This window comes from Naegleria gruberi, assembly GCF_000004985.1.
Source record: "Naegleria gruberi genomic scaffold NAEGRscaffold_13, whole genome shotgun sequence".
NCBI classification, from domain to species: Eukaryota; Heterolobosea; class Eutetramitea; order Acrasida; family Naegleriidae; genus Naegleria; species Naegleria gruberi.
In genome coordinates this window covers 478,857-497,198 of record NW_003163314.1, presented here as the reverse complement: position 1 = coordinate 497,198, position 18,342 = coordinate 478,857, and the positions used below count along the sequence as shown (strand labels likewise).

The window sequence follows — 18,342 nt, the reverse complement described above, 5'->3', positions numbered from 1 at the left end:
ATTAGGAAAAGGAGCTAGAGCTTGCCAACAGCAATTTAATGTTTTAGTCAGAAAGCAAGGGTTGGATTCTAATGATTTCAACAGCGTCAGGCCATTTTGGACCTTGGAAGAGAAGCGCGAATTGACTGAGTTAGTCAATTTGCATGGAAGGAAGTGGAAGGAGATTGAGAAACTAATTAGCAGCAACAGAGATGCTCATTCTTGTCAACGCCAGTTTATGCTATTAGAAAGTAGACAGAATGATCCAATTGAAAAGAAGGTGAACGATATCTTTCAAGCAACGATTTCAGAGACAGATTTGAATGATATCTCTCTTTACGAATTCTTCAATATCCCAACAAGTAGATACAATGGGGTTCCAGCATCAACTTTGTTGGTGGATCAAGCAGATGAAGTTGATGAAGAAACATTTCATCGTTCTTACATGGCTGGAGATACTGAATTTAGTGTACGTGAGGTTGCAACTGGTAGATTGGTCAAAAAAACCATTGAGGAGATTTATCTTTCCAGTGGAACATATGAAACATATAGTATTGAATCTGGATTTAATGTGGAAGAAATTGGTAAGTTTCATTTCAATTACAATTTTCAAAGAATAATAATAATGACAGAATGTAAATTGTTTCCAGCAAATGAAGTATTAGAGTTGAGTGCTACTTGTTTCAAAGCAAAATTACATTTCAATGAATGTGCTCGAATTGTTGAAGAGAAACGTTTCGTCTATGCCAATGAAGTTCAAGTCCGTCCAGATGAGTACTGTAGTGTGAGATTACCTGTATCAGATATTCAAGACAATATGTTCATTATTAATAACTATCAATTGAAATCTAAGGAAAAGCTAGTAAGAACATCATTACCATGTGGTCAACTTACTGACACCACCCAAACAAAAGAATGTAAGTATTTTATGAATTATTCTCATAATATTTTAAAGATTTTGACATTTTGTTCAGAACTTTCCCAACTCTGGTTGACTCCAAAGACAAACAGGGAGTAATGGTTCAATTATTGGGAGCCTATTTAGCAGATGGTGATGGAGGATACTTTAAATTGTATTTTAATGCCAAAAATGAGCAAGAACTAACCTATTATTTTACAGATTTCTTAAAAGAAATTTGTGAATTGAATTCAGAGACAATAAGAGAGGATCTTAAATTCAAGAAAGAGGAAGAGTATGTCACCATTAAGCTCAATGATAAGAATGCTGACAAGGATATTGAACGAGTCTTACAAAATGGTTATCAAATATCCGGGTCCATACTTGTTGCACCTGCATGGTATGTTTTTCACTTTCAATACATTTTTACTAGTAACAAATAGTACTGGCTTACACAGATTTTTAAAAGCAATAGAATTGTTATGTAATAAGTATAATGGCAGTTACAAAACTAGAAAGAATTTCTCCTCCATCTTCAACATTACCAATTTCGGTATGTTTAGCTTGTACAAATTTTTTGAAGGTTCTGTACAAGGAGATGGCACATTAGAGAGTAATCGTATTACGTTTGGTCAGAATTGTTCAATTTCAGATACTCACCAACAGTACTTTAATCAGGTCCACCATTGTGCAACCATGCTTGGGTTAAAGACTGGCGTGGGTAAAGTGTGTGAAGAAACTACAGGTTTGAAAATGACTGGTAAGAACATGACCATTTTTGAAAGTGAAGGACTTGAGAAAAAGAAAGTAAATGCAGATGTTGTGTTTAAAGCATTTAACCTTACAGTTCAAAGATTAACAGGTGAATCAATGAAGAAGATGTACTGTTTCAAGAAGAGTAATCACTCCTTCCCAATGTTTAACGGAATGATAGTGCAAAATGTTGATACTGATCTAGTTTCTGCTAAAATAGGTTATGGGAATAGATGGGAAATTCGTGAAATGGACAACCATCAATCCGCTGCCACTTTCTGCTTGAAGAAATACATTGCTTCTTTAGGGTTTCCAAGTGACCGTATGACAATAAGAAATGCTGTTAAGACACTACTTCTAAAAATTGAAGGAATAGTATCTGTTAAAAGAAAGCAAAAGTCAAACAAGGAATCAAATAAGAAAGTTAAAACACAATAACCTTTATTTAAAGACATATTTACTGGATTTTATTAAATGACTTTATGAGGTGGGTTTATAATTGATTTTACAAGTGTTTAACAAAATATTTGAGACGACTGCAAGAACTCTTGGATTTGCCATTTATAGTCTCTGTGTGAATCCAAAAGTTCAACAAGAACTCCACGATTTTTTGGATAACTTTGAGAAAGTGAATGGAAAGGAAACATTTGATTATGAAGATTTCCAAAGTGGAAAATTGGATTACATCAAGGCACTTTTTAAGGAAACTTTGAGATTGTATCCTGTTGCGATTGGAATTATTAGACAATTGACAAAGAGTGTTGACTTTAAGGGGTTGAATATTCCAAAGGGAACTCTTTGTTTATACAGTTGGGTTACTGCAATGAGAAGTGAAAAGTATTGGGATAACCCTGATGAATTCCGTCCTTCAAGATTTTTAAATGAGGAAAAGGAGCTTATCAATCCACAAACTAATCCTTTCGTTTATACACCATTTGGAATTGGAGGACGTATTTGCAGTAAGTTTTAGCATTATTTCAACACAAATTAATGTGGATTAAATAGTTGGAAAGCATTTTGCTGAAGTTGAAGGTGTTTTGGCATTGGCAAGATTGGCTAAACACTTTTCATTCAAACTCTCCAATCCAAATTACAAGATGAAAGTTGATATCAGAGTCACTCTCAGACCTGAAGAAACTCTTCTTATTGATTTCATTCCAAGAAAATAAATCACGTTACCAATACGTTAAATCATCATCATTGCCTTCATAAACAGGGATGCTATTATGGTCAAAACCTTTACGCCAATCATCAATGTCATGCAAACGCAGCAACTTTAGAATACGTTCAATCATTGCACGTATTTTCAAAGGATAACCTAGAGTTGAAATATCCTCAAGTGTTTCCATAATGATATCCACATTGTCTGATATTGTTTCAAATTCTCTATCTAGAATAATTTCTAATAAGTTTAAATAATTCAAAACAACAATTTCAGGAACTTTTCCTTTCCCATCCACTTGGTCAAACATGAAAGCAGGACATGCATTCAAATGTATTGCTAGCCCCACAGTATCAGAATAAAAGTGAGCTACCTTATAAATAAAACAATTAATCTCATAATTCTTAAAGAATTGGGAAATAGACAATTTCTGATTAATCAAACGGTCTATTTCTTCTTGTGATATCAATAAAGAACCTGTCTCAACAAAATTCTTATTCAGTAAATCAGCTAGAACACAGTGTAGACTGGTATCAGAAGTGCATAAAAGAAGTTTTACCAATTCAGTACCAGAACCAGTTATTCCCATGATTATTGTGATAATTTCTGTTGGAATTGAAATTTCATTGGTGAGGCAAAAGTTGACCAAATCATTTAGAGGAAGATTTAAAATTACAGTACGAATTTCAGTGTCTAAATCAACAATTTGGGGTATTGCTCGTAGTGTTATTTCCACTCTCTCTTTGTCATTATTGATTGAAATACGCAATATTTCAACAATCTTGTGGAAAAAATTTAGATATTGTTCATTGTAATCATGCAAATATTTAAAGCAATTGAATGCAGATGTGGCTAGTTCAATAAGATTATTAGTAAGGACAGGAGCATTCATTAAAGCATTTAGAATTTGCTTTGAACAAAGGGGAGCATCAATCATACAAGTTGTTCGAACTAATAGTTTGGAACACCATTTGTATGCTTCCTCTCTGATAGATTCTTTCCTGTGTTCAAACAATTCTGTCAATACTACTATCAATTCTATTGAGTTTGATGCGACTGTTGCTGACGAGATATTAGGTGCTACATGAAGCATTTCCAAACTCTCTTGTACAATCTCTTCGTCTCTGCTTTGTAAAAGACTCAAATGTAAATATTTGAATTGCTCAGTTATTTCTGAACCAAATTGTTTGAATCCATAAAAAACCTTGCAAAGGTAAAATATTTTTAGTATTCTCTCCTTTCTGATAGATTCAGAGCTGAGATTTCTGGAGCTCTCATTTACAATCATTTGCATATCATAGTTCAGCTCGTGTTTAAATGTCTCCATAAGCGTATTATGCTCAGGCATACCAAGTTCTTGCAATAATTTTGGAAGAATTTTCAATTTAGTATTATAACATTGGAAATGTTGGTAAACCACTTTAGCCAAATTAGCTTTAAACAGATTCGAAAACTTGTCAATTGGAATAGTGAATAATTCATTCAATAGTTTGTAATCCATATCAGTCATCTCAATAAATCTTTCCTCCCAAGCTCTTATATTATAATATTGAATAAGAAACAAATAGAATCCAATCCACTCATTCAAGAAATAACGGTGTATCATTTGTGCCAATACGACAAGAATACCAACTTTCCAGTCAGGTATCTTGGTCGATTGATTAAACACAACTCTGACAAGTTGTTGAGTATTAACTTGTCTTTTCAAATCCAAACACTCTCCAACAGATTCATCAAGACAATAAAAGAAATGCTTGAAAAATCCAGTTATCAAACTACTCTGAGCCATCCCTGTTCTAAAGACATCAATAGCCAATCTCAACAATTTGAAATTTCTAATCATTTCATCATCATTCTCTTCAATTGTAAATTGTTTAACAAATTCAACATTGGCAATGGAATTTAAAGAGTCTAACCATGGTGGTATTATTATTAATTTCTTATCTTCAAAATTACTCGTGCTTTGATTCTTATTCATCATGATCAAATAAATCGATTGCAATTCTCCCGAAATAGTATGCCAATCATCATTAGCACCCGGAGAAGAGTTACTACAAGTTAAATTAATTAATACACGATCATTCTCATCAGTTTCATCCATGATCAGGTAATTTAGTAAATATTGTTTGAATTGGGAGAATAATTCTTCGATCGGAATGGTTGCAGAATTTATATTCATTCGATAAACTAGCTTTCATAGTATGAATATTAAAGGGGTCATTCTCTTCATCATCCGTTTTACCATTTGGCGCGTACCAATTCTTCATTTTTTTTGATTTTTGATTTCCAGTATTTGCTGGAGGAAGATTTATTTTTAAAAGTTTACAATAATTACATTTTGTAAAGTCAGTTGAAAAATTGTTACTTTTTTATCTAAAGTAAGGATCATTCAAAATGTCCTGAGCTTGAGGTCTGGTTACACTATCCTTAGAAAGCATTGATAAAACAATATTGATTACCTTATCAGAATATAACTCTGCTTCCTTCATCTTTTTTCTAAGAATTTGAGTTACAGTTTCTTGATCCTTTGAAACGTAGAGTTGACTAATAGATGTCACTGTATCCTTTGTCATTATCTGATACAGAGTTACTCCCAACGAGTAAACATCTGTATTGTGGTAATATTTTCCACCAAATCCCAATTCTGGACTCATAAAAAGTGGAGTTCCAGCAAATGAATGCATCACTGAGGCCATATTTGACTTGGCCAATCCAAAATCTGCGATAATGAGGTGGATGCTATCATTCTCCAAACTCTTAATGAAAATATTTGATGGTTTGATATCTCTGTGAATGACATTCATGGTACAATGAATATAATCTAATGCCTTACATGTTTGATGAATTATTTCCTTCAATAGTTTTTCAGAACAATCAAAATCAATGTTGGTCAATCTCACCAAATCTCCCTTCTCATAAAAATCAGTGTCAATACACAACATTTGATCCTGTCCAATAAAAAACTCATTCACTTTCAGAATATTAGGATGATTGACGTTCATTAGTTGAGCTCCCTCTCTCATGAAATTGTTCAACTCATCAATGTTTGAATATTTGATTACCTTAATAGCTTTTGTGGTTTTGGTTTTCTCATCAAATGCCTTGAAAACATTGCCGAAACTTCCTTGGCCCACCTTCTCCAAGTTGGAATATCTAGAGAGTGGATTGAATGGCTCTTCCTTCTTACCAGTACTCGAAATACTCATTAAGGGTTGAAGAAATAAACTTCCCTCTGAGGGAAAATCTGGAATTGTAAAGGTTTCTAGCTCAGTGTTGGCCTTTGTTTGATAACCAGATTTTCCTGCTTTCGTCTGCTTTCTTTTGAAAAACACAACTGCAACAATGACCAAAACAATGACAACAATCAAGGCAATGAATATAATTGGAATGATAATAGCCAACACAATAACCAAAGTATTATCCTGCCCAATTGTCTTTTCACTCGTTGCTACCTGTCGACTAGTTCCAGGCGTTACCAAACTATTCTCACAATTGGAACCATAAAATCCATCCAGACACGAGCATGAATTTGGTGAAAGACATTTTCCTCTTCCAGAGCACACACCTGATTCATTCATTGGTTTTCCATTACAATCAAACTTTTCACAAATAGGTCCATAATAGGTTGAAGATCCTGATTCTATTGAACAAGCGCACTTGTCGTAGGATATGCATTTTCCTTTTCCAGAACATGCTTCTGAATCAAATTTACCAAAACAGGTTATGGCCAAAGGTAATAATTTTCTAATACTATTCCTATCAAATATTAACACTTCTCCATTGGAATTTACATTTACAGAGCTTGGTTCTGTAAGTTTTGTCAAAGTGGCCAATTGAGTTTCAGCGGTTAAACCAATGCTTCCACCTCCTGCAATTGTAGAAATTATTCCACTCGTTGATATTTTACGAACTTTGTTATTATTCGAATCTGCAATAAACACCTCACCACTTGGGGCAACAACAACTCCTTTCGGTGCATTTAGTTGACTTTCTGTTGCGAGTACGTTATCGATATATCCAGCAGCTCCTAATCCAGCAATTGTCGAAATTATTCCACTCTTGGAAACCTTTCGAATTCTATGATTGCTCAAATCTAATCAAATTATTATAAAAATAAATTAAACTTGACTTTCGAATATCACATACCTGCAATATAAACTTCTCCTTCACTATTAAGGGAAATTCCAATCGGATTCCACAAGTGGGCAGTGGTAGCAATCTTTCTATCTCCATTATATCCGAAATTATAAATCATTCCTGCCACAGTTGAAATGATACCTGTTGTGGATATCTTTCGTATTCTGTTTCCAGTAGCCATGAACATTTCTCCCAAGTTGGACATGGTCATGAATCTCACCTGTTCTAGATTTGAGTATTGTGCTGGTCCTCCATCTCCGTCTCCACCTGCAATTGTAGAAACTAGATTCTCAGTCGAAACCTTTCGAATTCTATCATATGCAACAAAATAGAGCTCTCCATTGAAGAATGAAAGACCAGATGGATGATAGAGGTCAGCATTGGTGGCAACTACATTTTCTCCATTGTAACCAAGAGTTCCTGTACCAGCAATGGTTGAAATTATGCCTTTCGAATCTATTTTTCTAATTCTAAGATTAGTTGTATCCGAAATGAATACTTCACCAGTTGTTGGACTAATTGCTATACCAGTAGGATTATTTAATTGACTTGTAACTGCTGGAATATTATCGCCATTGTAACCAAGAGTTCCAGTTCCTGCAATGGTCGAAATAATTCCATTCGAATCAATTTTACGAATCCTTGAACCCTCTGAAATGAAGAAAACTTCTCCATTGGAATTAATGGTCATCCCGTCAACTTTTATCTGTGCATTAATTGCTGGAATGTTATCTCCATTATATGCACAAGCTGCTCCAGTTCCAGCAAGAATTCCTGTCATGGTTCCATTAACAGCAGAAAATTTGACAATTCTGCAACCATATGCAATGTAGAGTTCGTTTGTTGATGGATTAATTTCCATATGTTCAGGATAAGAAACACTTATTAGAGTAGAAATAATTCCATTCGAATCTATTTTACGAATCTTCTGATTCGATGCATCCACAAAGAAGATTTCACCGCTTTGTGAATTGACGACAATGTCTTGTGGACTATAGAGTAGACTATTAATTGCCAATTGATTATCTCCACTAAATCCTGGATTACTGACACTACCTGCAATAACTGAAAGTTGACCATTTTTAGTAATTTTGGAAATGATATGTTGTAAAGAATCTGACACATATAAATCACCGGTTTTCTGATTGAATGATATGCCCTTTGGCATGAATTGTACTCCAAGTGCAGGTCGATTCTGTACAATAGTTCCTAATGAACCAGCAAAGTGATGCAAAGAAGAATTATTCGAATCCACTCTATATATGGTTGCATAATTGATTACCAAGTAGAGAGTATTATTGAAATAGGTAAAACACTCGATAGCTGAAGAAGTTTTGACTATTGTTCGGATCAAGCTCGTTCTCTTATCAATCATTCGAATTTTGTTTGATTCACTAAAATAAACGGAACTTTCAGTTTCGAATACCATATTTCTAACTGATGAATCTGATAAATAGGTAGCATTTCCAAACACCCCTTCAAACATACTATTAGCATCCACTCCTGCAAATGTCGTAATTATCCCACTACTGAGCTCCACTCTCCCAATTCTACTATTCGTCTGCATGGCAACATACAAATATCCATCACGAATCAAAAGACCAGCTGGAGAACCAATTGTTGCATTCACTGCAAGATTTCCCTCTCCACTGAAATTTGCAATATTTCCAGAATTTTCATTGGAACCAGCAAATGTTGAGACAACTCCTGTCAAAGATTGTCTATAGACCTTATAATCGGAATAGATGGAATAGAAGAAGCAGTCCAATTGAGAACTGTATTGAATAAAGCTGGAGAGATTTGGTGAGAGTTCTGAGCCAATTTTTGTGCTATTTCCACTATTCGAATCTAACTTGGTAATGACACCTGCAAAGTTGGCAAAGTAGTAATCCTTGCCATTTGAACTCTTTCCTAATGGATAGGTTTCGACTGTTGAGAGTGAGCCTGTTGTGAAATCCAACTTTCTAATCTTGTTATTCGATTGGTCATTGATATAGAGAGTACTATTCGTATAAAGCAAATGTGATGGATTTCCAAACTTGCCGTTAATAGCCAGTACATGATCCATAAAACCATTCTCCCCAGTTCCTGCCACAGTTGATATAATACCACTATTTGAAATCTTTCGTATTCTGTAATTGCCACTATCAGAAATGAAAATCTCATCATTTTCATTCACCGCAACACCTCGAGGATAATTTAACTTGGCTTTGTTTGCTAGAATGTTATCCCCATTGTAACCAGCATCTTGTGGAAATCCTGCAATGGTTGTGGTGATTCCATCTTTTGCTATCTTTCGAATAACTTGGAGTTGTGCATCGACCACATACATGTCTCCTCTGGAGTTGAAAGCTATTGCTGTTGGGTTGTAGAGATTGATTTTATCAGCTGGCAAACCATCTCCATATTGATTACCACCACCTACTAGTAATGAAATGTTATACGAAACTTCAACTGCAGCAACTGTTTGTGTCAGAAGAAGTAAGACGAAACCTAGTGAGCATATCCACATGATAAGACGATGATCCATTTTTTTAAGATTCTTGAGGAAGAAACTTTATCCGAATTGTGAAATTTATTGGTCAACTGGGCATTAAAATCATGCCATCATTACTAATTATCGATTATAAAAGTAAAGTCCTTGTGTTTCGATTTTCACACATTATAATGAATCATCACTTTTATGAATGTGTCATCATGCTCTGACGTCTCATTTGGAAAAGAAAATCTTTTATTGTTGCTTGTAATAGAATGTGTGCTTAAAGTTACCGTTAAAATTTGTAATTTAATTTTTTATTTTTTAATAAAAAAAAAACAAACCTTCGCATCAAGTGATGAAATCATGAACAGATATTATTATGTTAGGGTTAAGGAAACCAACTAAGTGTTAACTATTGGCAAAATTTTGCTGGATTACTTTTAATAATTTTTAATAATAAATTCAAACAGAATTTTGAAAAAAAATGTTTTTTGTTGAACGTTTGTTTCAACTCTGTTCCCAACAAGAAGAAGATAAACAAAACAATGAACTTCAAGATGGTATTTATCAAGGAAAGACCATCCGAAAGGATTTTATTCTCAACTTGTTGATGGTAGGTTTTATTCATCACGAGCACTTTTTTCCAACAACAAATTATTATCTTTCCATTATCTTCATCATCATCATCATCATCATATTATATTATTTAATTTGGTGTTATCAAACAATTATTATCTTCATTATCATCATTGTTATTTATTATTAATTCTCACATGTGTGGATAGTTTTCGGGACAAGACCTTTACAAATTATTAGAACAAATACTGCTGAAGGAATATGATGGAGTTTTAGAACAATTAGTATCATTGGCTGTTGCTGTAGAAACTCCAACAATAACAACAACAATATTGAACAATAGTAACAATACAAATTCTTCATCATTATCATGGCAAATTCCATCCTCGGCCTCATCAAACAAAACAATTGAATTAATTTATTATAGCCTTGCAACTTTGGATGTTCTCTTTGAACAATTACAATTGGATACTAGTTGTTATATGAAGGAGGAACGATTGAAGGAAAGTATTGCTAAGCATCAAGCCTTCTTTATTGAACATGTTTGCAGTACAATTTTGTTCCCTTCCTATCATTCATCATCATCATCTTTATCTTCACCAGTTAATCATCATACAGAATTGTCTTTATCACAAGAGGAATTGACAATTTATAACGAAAAGAAGACTTCTGCCATGTTGGCCGTTCGATTGAATAAGAAGATACAAGCCACTGCTCTTCAAATTATCATTCGTTTCATGAGGGATCATTCAAGTGGCAATTTTGATTTACTCAAGTTTTGTACGGCATCACTAAAGAGAGGAATCTTGTTGGAAGATGAATCTTCATCATCATTGGTGGATGAGTTGACATTGGAAAATGTCATGCTCTTTTCTAAGTACTTGTTGGATGAGGAAAAATTATCTTCCAATGAGGTTGTGAAACAGTTTGGAAATGAATTATTCGACATTATGATTGAAAAGAGAGGAGTTTTGAGATTTGGAATTACATTGACTTCCTTTTCCATGTGGAGGATTGATTTGAAGGTTGCCGAACATTTGAGAAAATGTTGCTTTTTAAATTTAATGCCACACTTTGTGACTGCAGCTAGCCGAGAACATTTAACCCAAATATTGGACCTCATTCAAATAATGAATCAATCTGGAAAGCTTGACAATTCCATTCCACTTCTCGTTGATAAGGCCAGTAGAAAATCCCTGTTCGATCAATTACTTCAAGAATCTTACATGTTATTGTGCCAGTGGTATGATGAATTTTTCAGAATTGAAGGAAACTCCTTCATTGTCGATATGAGAACCTGTGAGTGGTTGTGGGAAAGCATTGCTGAATGTCTTGTGTGGCATGCTGAAAACTTTACAGGAAAGAGAGCTCTATTCTTGCTCAAGAGAATCATTCTCGATACCACCAATAATTATCCATACATTTCACATTCCGAACCAATATCCTCCTACTTGTCCTCTCCTTTCGTGTCGAAGGATGTAATTGAAAAGACAAAGGAAACAGAATCCAAGAAGAAAAAAGCCAAGAAAGGACCTAAGGAAGAAATTGTAGAGATCAAGCTCCACGATTCTCTTCAACACCAATGGAAAACATTTTTCATGATTTATGAAACACTAGGAAATCACTCCATTCACTTGATTACCCCAGTTTGGGGATTAGTTTTTGACCTCATGCCAAAACAAGGAACTGATAGAAATTACAATTATTTCATTGATCAGAGATTTGTCAAGATTTTGTGGATTAGAGCAATGACTCACGCCAATCTTGGTGTTGTAAAATTGGCTGTTCACTCAATGCTTGATGCCTACAAGACCATCCAAGATTATGTCATGGTTCAATTTGAAAATACCTTGTTGAGAAAGAATTTACTATTGGATAATACATTCATTTGTGGATCATTCATGGAGTGTGCTTCAAATTGCAAACTCTACACCACCAAGAAGGATAATATTGGAGAGAAGATTTTCCTCTTTTTTGAAGCATATTTCAATGCTTGTAAATCTCTGGGCATAGATGAATACAAGTCGAGCATTTGCACCTTCCTGACAAATTTTGGCTCCACTAGATGGTCCAGAATTGCAACATCCTACTTCTTGATCATTCTTGCGAGACTCAAATTGAGTGAGGAGGAAATTTTAAGCGTTGAAGAATTGGCTCTTCTTGTGGACAAGATTATCTTACAACAAGTGCCTGAGCAAAGTCTTTGGTTGAAACTGAGAATGTACAGTACCTCTTTGGAAATCATTTTAAATTGCTTTAGTTTTGAAAAGATGTGTAAGGAGGATTCGGAACAAACCATGGAAATTCTGGGAAGGTTCTTCTGCAGTGCAGCATGTGTTGATCCATTGGCCTATCTTTCAGATCCAGATACTACCAGAAAAATCAGAACTTGGTTAGGTAAGAGTCAAGAGCATGTCACATCCTTTATGCAAGGTCTCTTGAGAAAGATTATTGATGAATCAACATCAGACACTCAAGCTCATCTCTTCACTGAAAGATTTGCTACACTTTTATACTTTATAGATTGGAAGAAGGATCAAATGTCTCAGCAACTTGGCAACTTGTTAAAGTTTGATTGTTGTGAGTTTGCTGGAACACTTGGTAGTCTTTATACCCATACCCAAATGTCTCCTGTTATCAAGATTAGACTTTTGAATTTGCTTTCTTCCTTGTTGAACTCAAATCTCTTTGCAGATAGTCCTTGCAAGGAAGAAAATATTCTCTTGGCTCTATTCAGAGAAAACTTGATGAATCTCCTTTGCACTAGAAGTATTCTCGAAGAAGTTGTCATGTACATCAAATCGGAAATTATGTCTGTAGTTTGCACTAGCTTGGGCGATATTTCGTCGACCTATCATCAAATTCTCAGAGAGGGAAATAATTCCATTTTCATGTACTCTTCCTATGAGAGATTTAAAAACCTTATCAATGCTCTTCTTTCCATTTCACAAATGGCTTTCAAGAATAAGGACAATTTTGCATACTTTGAAAGAGAGTCCCTTTTGCCAATTATTAATCTATTGCACAATTCAGTCTTGAATTATTTCAGTTTACATTCACAAGATTTGATTGAGAGCATTGTAAACACTGTTGTAAGAGATTCAGAGGAAGGAGAATTGAGAAATCAACACTTTGGTGCTGCCACACTCTTTGTGAATAATATTACTTTGAGGGCTTTGTGTGTTTGTAAATTCTTGGCCCTCGCTGTGACATTTACTAGGAGTGGAGAACAAATCATGCAACTGTTCAATGTATTGCCTTCCATCTCTTACTATGCCATCAAATCCAGCTCGTATGGATACAAACAATTGTTGAACGAAGAATTGGATACTACACTCATGAAGCCAAACTTTTTAATTGCCTGCATTTCTGATATGAAGTGGGGAAGCTTGGAGTCGTTAGCTGCACTCATCTTCCATCAACCACTCAAGGTTGAAAATGCCAAGATTAGCGAATTGCTTGCCAGCAAGGAGGAATGCACACAATTTTTGGAACATTGCATTGATTGTTTGGATATAATGTCCAACGAATCAACCATCCTTGTTGTTAATGCATTGAAATATGTTGTTCATCACATGTTAGTACAAAACAGATTGGGAATGGACTTTATTTCATCTAGCCAACTCAAGAAGATCATTAATAGTACTTGGGGAATTTTGAAAGGCTCAACAGGATCAGAAGGAGGTTCTCACGGACACAGATACACCAATGAACATGTTAATATTGCATCCTTCTTTGAAATAATGTTAGATTTTGAAATTTGTAAGGATGCTTCATTGTATGCTGAATTGGGAATTTCCCAACTCTTTGAAAAGATTATTAATGAATATTCCAAGACTGTTGTAAAGGTAGGAACCATTCTAGGATTACAATTCATCAAATTGTTGGGTTCCAAGCAATGGAGAGACTATCAAGGGGATCAATCCAGAAAGCACTTGTTGAACGATTTCATGACTCTTATCTTTTATTGTCCAGAAGTTTCTGAAGATGACGAGTATGAGGAAACTGAGAAGGGTTTCAAGTCATTCCTTGCTCTCAGTCAAGAGAAACCAAATTACAGTAGAAATCTACTCTACACTTCAATGTTCCATGCAGTCAAGATTTTGAGAGTTGCCATGTTTTATATGGCTGACTCGATTGATGCCACTCTCGATAGATCATTCCTTTATGCATTGACAGATAGTCTTATTGATATTAACATTTCATCATTCTACATGAAGAAACAATCATGTATGCCTGGATCTCCAAAGCATTACAAAAAGCTTCGTATTTGGCAATTGCTTGGAATTCTTGCTCCAAAGATTGATTTTGAAATGCTTCAAGATTTGAAGCTTTTAGATGAGGATGGAACGGGTAGAGTTTGGACTTGCGTCTTTTCAGATAATCCACCATCTGTAAGAAAGATTCAAGAATTGTTTGCTCTTGTTCTTTTGCTCAAATTCCCAGCTATGGGCATCAAATCTCTGTTGCATCACTTGAGGGAGGATATTAACCAGAGACAACAATACATTGGTTCCGTTGTCTCACTGGTTGGTAATGTACTCATTTATGCATCAGAAGATTTATTGTTGAGTGATTCGAATATTGAAAAGGAAACCTGGCTTACCTTGTTGTTGAATGGATTGTTTGTCTACGCCACTTCTAATCATCACACTGTTAGAGTTATTACACATATCATGTTGAGAAATGTCCTTTATAGAATGGAAGAAATGTCCAACAAGAGAGGCCAAGAAATCTTGAAGAATAATGAACTCTTGAAACAAGTCTATCAATTCTTACACTCTGCTCAAAATATTCAAAAGTGGTTGAGCAAGTATGAGAGCTTGATTGTTGTAGATCCTGTTAAAAGCACCCAGCAATTATATCTCAGTTATTATTATGAAGGAACTAGTCTTATCAATGACAATCCTAATATTGATCATATGAGAGGAATTAAGGACAATTTTGATTTGATTATCTATTCACTCTTCTACTTGACTGGTCATGGTATTACAAAGACATCACTCTTGGTTGACAAATTATTTACACCTCAATTTGGTGTTAGTAGTATGACAGCAATTATGGAACCATTGTTGAAACGTGAACAAGTTATTCCAACATTGGGATCTATTGATGATTTTACCGCATCAGCTGTGGTTTCTCATGTGGCTGATAAAATGGTCAAGGAATGGGCAAGTGACTTTTTAGCTCCATCAAAATCTGCTGAGGAACGAAAGAATCCAAGTACCATGTTTTTCAAGGGAATTGCAAGTGTATTCGATTCATCTATTATCGACAAGTTTCGCGTCAAGTTTGGCTTGACTGATAATTCGGAAATGGAAATTGTTCAAATGGGAGAGCCAACAAACAATGAAGATGAGGAAAACAATCATTCTGAAGATGATGATAACACCACTCTCAACTTCCAAACCAAATTCGTTCCTTGGTCAGAGATGGAAATTCAAAATGAACTCAATCCAAGATCTCTCCTCCAACACAAGAACGGAAAGAGACAATCTATCATTGTTATTGCCTCACTCATTGACAAGATTCCCAACTTGGCTGGTCTTGCAAGAACTTGTGAAATTTTCAGTGCTGAAAAACTAGTTTTACCTCATATGAACGTGGTGGAAATGGAAGAGTTTAAATCCATCTCTGTGAGCGCCGAGCATTGGATTCCAGTGGAAGCTTGTCCACCAACAGAACTTGCTCAATATCTTTCCCAAAAGAGACAAGAGGGATACACAATCGTAGGCCTAGAACAAACCAGCACATCTGTTATGTTACCAGATTACGAATTCCCAGAAAGATGCTGTATATGTTTGGGGAATGAAAAGGAAGGCATGCCACCTGAATTACTGTCATTGATGGATACCTGTGTAGAAATTCCACAGTTGGGTGTATTAAGAAGTTTGAATGTGCATGTGAGTGCATCCATTATGATTTATAGATACACTGAGCAATTTTTAAGACGTAAATAGAAAATTAACAAATTTGTATAATTTACGCAAGTGTTTTAAAGGCCAATATGATCCAATGATTGGAAAGTGGAAATTTAGGTTGTGGAAGAAAGAATCGTTTGGGTTCCAACGAAATTGAAGATACATTTACACGAGGAGAAACATCATAGAGATTTCTTCAACCATCTCCTTGACCATAAATAACGGTCACGTTAATGCTTACTTATTCGAATTGACTCTTGTTTTCTTTGAAATTTGAAAATAAAATGTTCAAACCTTCAATTACTACTAACACTACTAGTAATTCAAACACACAACACCTTGCACATCATCACCACTATCATCAATCGAATAATCATTCCCTATTCGCTGAAAGTAATTCTAATCTCGAAAACAATCTCTGCTCCCTCCTCTTCAATAACTCTAATAAACTACCAACCATGAATCATCACCATCCACACCACCACCACAACTCACACCACGACACATTCTTTTCAACTGCCAGCAATCAACTTCTCGATTTGGAAGATATCATGGAAGACGAATATCAAGCTTTGAGACCATGTCTTCGAACTCATTCTACCAATCTAACTCTCCCCCCAAAAAAACAATATCTTGTAAAAACGAGACAGAAGCGAAAAATGGTTATTCCATCGAGTACTGATGCTACTCGCATAGTCATGAATACTTATTAGTAATCTAATGTGAAATGAAATGTAATCATATAACTACCATATAACTGAGAGAAATTGAGAATTTTTTTTTCAACTTGTAAATAGAACGTATCTATCCAATAATAAAAAAACCCATCTGTAATAATTGAAACTGTTCTTTTTTGGTGGTAAAAATCATCTTGATGGTTGATTCGGAATGTGATGGGCGAGAATAGCTTTAAAAAAATGAACAAAAACGAGTGGGTTGGTATTTGTTGCTGTGTGGTGGAAATAATTATTTTTATTGATGTGATGATTCATGATTACAACAATAGGCCGATAGGAAATATGTATTGGAATATGTTAAACAAAATGGATATGCACTTAAATATGCTGATTCATCTTTGAAAAAAGATAGAGAAATTGTATTGGAAGCTGTTAAACAACATGGATTGGCACTTGAATATGCTGATTTATCATTTAAAAAAGATAGAGAAATTGTATTGGAATCCGTTAAACGACGTGGATATGCAATTGAATATGCTGATTCATCATTTAAAAAAGATAGAGAATTTATATTGGAAGCTGTTAAACAAAATGGATGGGCACTTCAATATGCTGATTCATCATTTAAAAAAGATAGAGAAATTGTATTGGAAGCTGTTAAACAAAATGGGTGGGCACTTGAATATGCTGATTAATCATTTAAAAAAGATAGAGAAATTATATTGGAAGCTGTTAAACAAAATGGATGGGCACTTGAATATGCTGATTCATCATTTAAAAAAGATAGAGAAATTATATTGGAAGCTGTTAAACAAAATGAATTGGCACTTAAATATGCTGATTCATCATTTAAAAAAGATAGAGAATTTATATTGGAAGCTGTTAAACAAAATGGATATGCACTTAAATATGCTGATTCATCATTTAAAAAAGATAGAGAATTTATATTGGAAGCTGTTAAACAAGATGGGTATGCACTTAAATATGCTGATTCATCATTTCTAAAAGATAGAGAATTTATATTGGAAGCTGTTAAGCAACATGGACGAGCACTTCAATATGCTGATTTATCATTTAAAAAAGATAGAGAAATTATATTGGAAGCTGTTAAACAAAATGTACGAGCACTTGAATATGCTGATTCATCATTTAAAAAAGATAGAGAAATTATATTGGAAGCTGTTAAACAAAATGGATTGGCACTTGAATATGCTGATTCATCATTTAAAAAAGATAGAGAATTTATATTGGAAGCTGTTAAACAAAATGGGTTGGCACTTGAATATGCTGATTCATCATTTAAAAACGATAGAGAAATTATATTGGAAGCTGTTAAACAAAATGGATTGGCACTTGAATATGCTGATTCATCATTTAAAAAAGATAGAGAAATTATATTGGAAGCTGTTAAACAAAATGTACGAGCACTTGAATATGCTGATTCATTATTGAAAAAAGATAGAGAATTTATATTGGAAACTGTTAAACAACATGGATCAACACTTAGATATGCTGATTCATCATTTAAAAAAGATAGAGAAGTTGTTTCGGAAGCTGTTAAACAAGATATATTGGCACTTAAATATGTTGATTCATCATTTAAAAAAGATAGAGAATTTATTTATTTGCTATTTAAATTGAACAAAGAAAATGCAAGAAAGTTCTCACCTTCTATATCCAAAACCATTGAAGAATGCTTAAATATTCAGACAAAACTGTCAAGCAATATAATTGAAAAATACTCCAAAATATTTATGGCT

At 34.4% G+C, this 18,342-nt stretch overlaps 7 protein-coding genes across 7 annotated transcripts in view; 5 read left to right on the top strand and 2 right to left on the bottom strand.

The window, feature by feature from the left end:
- NAEGRDRAFT_47624 (uncharacterized protein) overlaps positions 1-2,068 on the top strand; it is a gene marked incomplete at both ends in the record, with an annotated part of 2,295 nt that extends 227 nt beyond the window's left edge. The window contains 4 exons of the mRNA XM_002679588.1: positions 85-563; positions 630-896; positions 1,100-1,277; positions 1,441-2,068. Of these exons, the coding sequence (XP_002679634.1) occupies positions 85-563; positions 630-896; positions 1,100-1,277; positions 1,441-2,068 (1,552 nt within the window). The remainder of the gene's footprint in view (positions 1-84; positions 564-629; positions 897-1,099; positions 1,278-1,440) is intronic.
- A 238-nt stretch (positions 2,069-2,306) lies between these two features.
- Positions 2,307-2,600, top strand: NAEGRDRAFT_32004 (uncharacterized protein; the record flags this gene model as incomplete). Its single annotated transcript, XM_002679587.1, has 1 exon — positions 2,307-2,600. A coding segment is annotated over one exon (294 nt), but the record flags the coding sequence as incomplete, so codon positions are not given.
- A 205-nt stretch (positions 2,601-2,805) lies between these two features.
- NAEGRDRAFT_65337 (uncharacterized protein) lies at positions 2,806-4,893 on the bottom strand (the record flags this gene model as incomplete). The annotated part of the gene is made up of 1 exon (XM_002679475.1): positions 2,806-4,893. The coding sequence occupies one exon, from the start codon at positions 4,891-4,893 to the stop codon at positions 2,806-2,808; it is 2,088 nt and encodes a 695-aa protein (XP_002679521.1).
- Positions 4,894-5,161: 268 nt separating this feature from the next.
- NAEGRDRAFT_65336 (uncharacterized protein) lies at positions 5,162-9,459 on the bottom strand (the record flags this gene model as incomplete). The annotated part of the gene is made up of 2 exons (XM_002679474.1): positions 5,162-6,885; positions 6,939-9,459. 2 exons carry the CDS (start codon positions 9,457-9,459, stop codon positions 5,162-5,164), a joined length of 4,245 nt encoding a protein of 1,414 aa, XP_002679520.1.
- Positions 9,460-15,314: 5,855 nt separating this feature from the next.
- NAEGRDRAFT_31998 (uncharacterized protein) lies at positions 15,315-15,944 on the top strand (the record flags this gene model as incomplete). The annotated part of the gene is made up of 1 exon (XM_002679586.1): positions 15,315-15,944. The coding sequence occupies one exon, from the start codon at positions 15,315-15,317 to the stop codon at positions 15,942-15,944; it is 630 nt and encodes a 209-aa protein (XP_002679632.1).
- A 245-nt stretch (positions 15,945-16,189) lies between these two features.
- NAEGRDRAFT_65334 (uncharacterized protein) lies at positions 16,190-16,618 on the top strand (the record flags this gene model as incomplete). The annotated part of the gene is made up of 1 exon (XM_002679585.1): positions 16,190-16,618. One exon carries the CDS (start codon positions 16,190-16,192, stop codon positions 16,616-16,618), a length of 429 nt encoding a protein of 142 aa, XP_002679631.1.
- A 204-nt stretch (positions 16,619-16,822) lies between these two features.
- NAEGRDRAFT_65333 (uncharacterized protein) overlaps positions 16,823-18,342 on the top strand; it is a gene marked incomplete at both ends in the record, with an annotated part of 2,911 nt that continues 1,391 nt past the window's right edge. The window contains 3 exons of the mRNA XM_002679584.1: positions 16,823-16,840; positions 16,912-17,252; positions 17,295-18,168. Coding sequence (XP_002679630.1) covers positions 16,823-16,840; positions 16,912-17,252; positions 17,295-18,168 — 1,233 coding nt within the window. The remainder of the gene's footprint in view (positions 16,841-16,911; positions 17,253-17,294; positions 18,169-18,342) is intronic.